Source organism: Salpingoeca rosetta, assembly GCF_000188695.1.
Source record: "Salpingoeca rosetta unplaced genomic scaffold supercont1.7, whole genome shotgun sequence".
NCBI classification, from domain to species: Eukaryota; class Choanoflagellata; order Craspedida; family Salpingoecidae; genus Salpingoeca; species Salpingoeca rosetta.
The window spans coordinates 81,659-84,070 of record NW_004754927.1 but is presented as its reverse complement, the minus strand read 5'-3'; the positions used below and the strand labels follow the sequence as shown (position 1 = coordinate 84,070).

Here is a 2,412-nt window from a genome sequence, read left to right as displayed (position 1 = left end):
CGACACGACACACGAAAACATGCACAATGGAAGGAAGCCCACAAGAAGATGGCGGCAGGAGTGGAAGTGGCGCGGCAGTGGTGGTGGCAGTGGACGGATTGGCGGTGCTACGATCACTGGGCGAGACAGAGACGGCAGCACAGGTGAGGGAGAGCAGTGAAACGCAACAGTCGGTCTGTGTACGCATGCACGCGGGCCCATCACCTTTCCTTGTGTGCCGCACTGTCGTGTTTGTCTCACGCTGCCTTCGCTACGTGCGCTCGCACCAATATGTTGCAGTTGTTTGCGCGCGGTCGGCGGGTGCCTGCACTGCGGCTGCCTTTCCTGTTGGCGACAGGGCAGCAGCACAGGAGGAGCGTCGCCGTGTGTTCGTGGATTGATGTCATTGTACAGAACACATATTCCCGCACAAGCTTGCTCGCCGTGCTTCTTGCTGCCAACCTTGGCGATTCGCAAGGAAGCCCGCCGTCACCGGAATCGTCATCAACACGGCAGCGACAGCAGCATCGCCAGAGACCGCCGCCACCAGGAGCCCTCATCATCCAAACGCGGGGCCACCTCGACGCAGCGACCATTGCCGAAGTGCTACATCGTGAAAGTCCAGAGCTGCTACAGTGGAGCACCGCCACTCGGGGTGGCGACGGCGGGGACCAGCCTGTCGACCATCAGCAGCGTGAGGAGATGGTGAGCGCGGCGCTCGAGCGGATCCACGTCGTCGACTGCGCCGACATCCACCAGCTCATCGGGGCAATTGAGGGCCTTTGGGCTGTGCTGGACATGTATCCTGACGTCGGCATCGTTGTGATTGAGGAACTGGATGCGTTCTACTGGCAATGCCGCAGCATGCATGGCACGCAGGGCACGCAGCAGCTCATCGCCCACCTCATGCGCCGCATCGCTGCTGCCCAGCGGGACTTTGGTTGCGGCATCATCTGCGGTCGCACATCGGAAGCGCAGCGGTTTCTTCGTGACGATCCCCGCTCGCATATTGTCACGCCTGCAGCAACAGCGCCATCCTCGTCCCGCGGACGCCAGCGCGATGGATATCAGCAGCGTCGCCACCAACAACAGCTGCTGGCACACTGGCTGGATGGAGGGCTCCTGGTGAAGTCAAAGGAAACGGGCCGAGCACAAGTGGTGGATCCGCCACCTTGGCTCACGCGGGCATCTCAATAGCTGTGTGTGTGCGTGTGTGTGTGTGTGTGTGTGTGTGTGTGTGTGTGTGTGTGTGTGAGTGAGTGAGTGAGTGAGTGAGTGAGTGAGTGAGTGAGTGAGTGAGTGTGTGAGTGAGTGAGTGAGTGAGTGCGCAATGTTGTAAGTGCGTGAGCGTCAGTGAGTGTGTGAGTGAGTGAGTGAGTGAGTGTGTGTGTGTGTGTGTGAGTGAGTGAGTGAGTGAGTGAGTGAGTGAGTGAGTGAGTGAGTGTGTGAGTGAGTGAGTGAGTGAGTGCGCAATGTTGTAAGTGCGTGAGCGTCAGTGAGTGTGTGAGTGAGTGAGTGAGTGAGTGTGTGTGTGTGTGTGAGTGAGTGAGTGAGTGAGTGAGTGAGTGAGTGTGTGTGTGTGTGTGAGTGAGTGAGTGAGTGAGTGCGCAATGTTGTAAGTGCGTGAGCGTCAGTGAGTGTGTGAGTGAGTGAGTGAGTGAGTGTGTGTGTGTGTGAGTGAGTGAGTGAGTGAGTGAGTGAGTGAGTGTAAGTGAGTGAGTGAGTGAGTGAGTGAGTGAGTGAGTGAGTGAGTGCGCAATGTTGTAAGTGCGTGAGCGTCAGTGAGTGAGTGTGTGTGTGTGTGTTGATGCTTGCTCCCTCCCCCCTCTCTCAACACGTGCTGGACGCGTGGCTTGCATCTTGCTCAAGTGAGCGCTGCGGTATATGGCTAGTTCTATTCGATCGACAACAGTACAGTGTGCATAACACCACTCCGTCTCAGCATCAGACAGCAAAGAAGCAGGTTGTGCTCCAACGTCGACGCGAGTGACAAGCCCTCGTTACGTCAATTCCTCTCGCCAATCACCATCATGCCTGTTCCTTGTGTGCGTCAGCATCTGCCTCGCCCCTCTCCACAGCGTCAATGTGATCAGCCATGTTCTCAAACACTTGTGCCGGGTCGGCGTGGTGACGCAGGTGCGCCTGCAGCACCGATACGCGCATGCTCAGGTCCTCACCCATCACACCAAGCACGTGGCTCAGGCACGCGCGCGTGTAGCGTTCCAGTTCCGCAGGCAGCGTAACCTCTGTCAACTGTGCGAGTGAGTGCGTGCGTACGTGCGTACGTGCGTGCGTGTGAGTACGGTGGTGTATGATATTGCGGAATGGAAGCACAAGCACTCAAAAACACACAGACACACAGACACACAGACATACACACACAGACACACAGACACACAAACATACACATACACAAAACACACACACACACAC

The 2,412-nt window shown here is 57.1% G+C and overlaps 2 protein-coding genes across 2 annotated transcripts in view; one reads left to right on the top strand and one right to left on the bottom strand.

The window, feature by feature from the left end:
• On the top strand, nucleotides 1-1,212 carry PTSG_03048 (uncharacterized protein). Its single transcript, XM_004995584.1, has 2 exons — nucleotides 1-143; nucleotides 280-1,212. The coding sequence occupies exons 1-2, from the start codon at nucleotides 27-29 to the stop codon at nucleotides 1,174-1,176; spliced, it is 1,014 nt and encodes a 337-aa protein (XP_004995641.1). The 5' UTR covers nucleotides 1-26; the 3' UTR covers nucleotides 1,177-1,212.
• A 643-nt stretch (nucleotides 1,213-1,855) lies between these two features.
• Nucleotides 1,856-2,412, bottom strand: part of PTSG_11960 (uncharacterized protein) — a 10,745-nt gene continuing 10,188 nt past the window's right edge. The window contains exon 30 of the mRNA XM_004995583.1: nucleotides 1,856-2,232. Coding sequence (XP_004995640.1) covers nucleotides 2,008-2,232 — 225 coding nt within the window. The 3' untranslated portion in view covers nucleotides 1,856-2,007. The remainder of the gene's footprint in view (nucleotides 2,233-2,412) is intronic.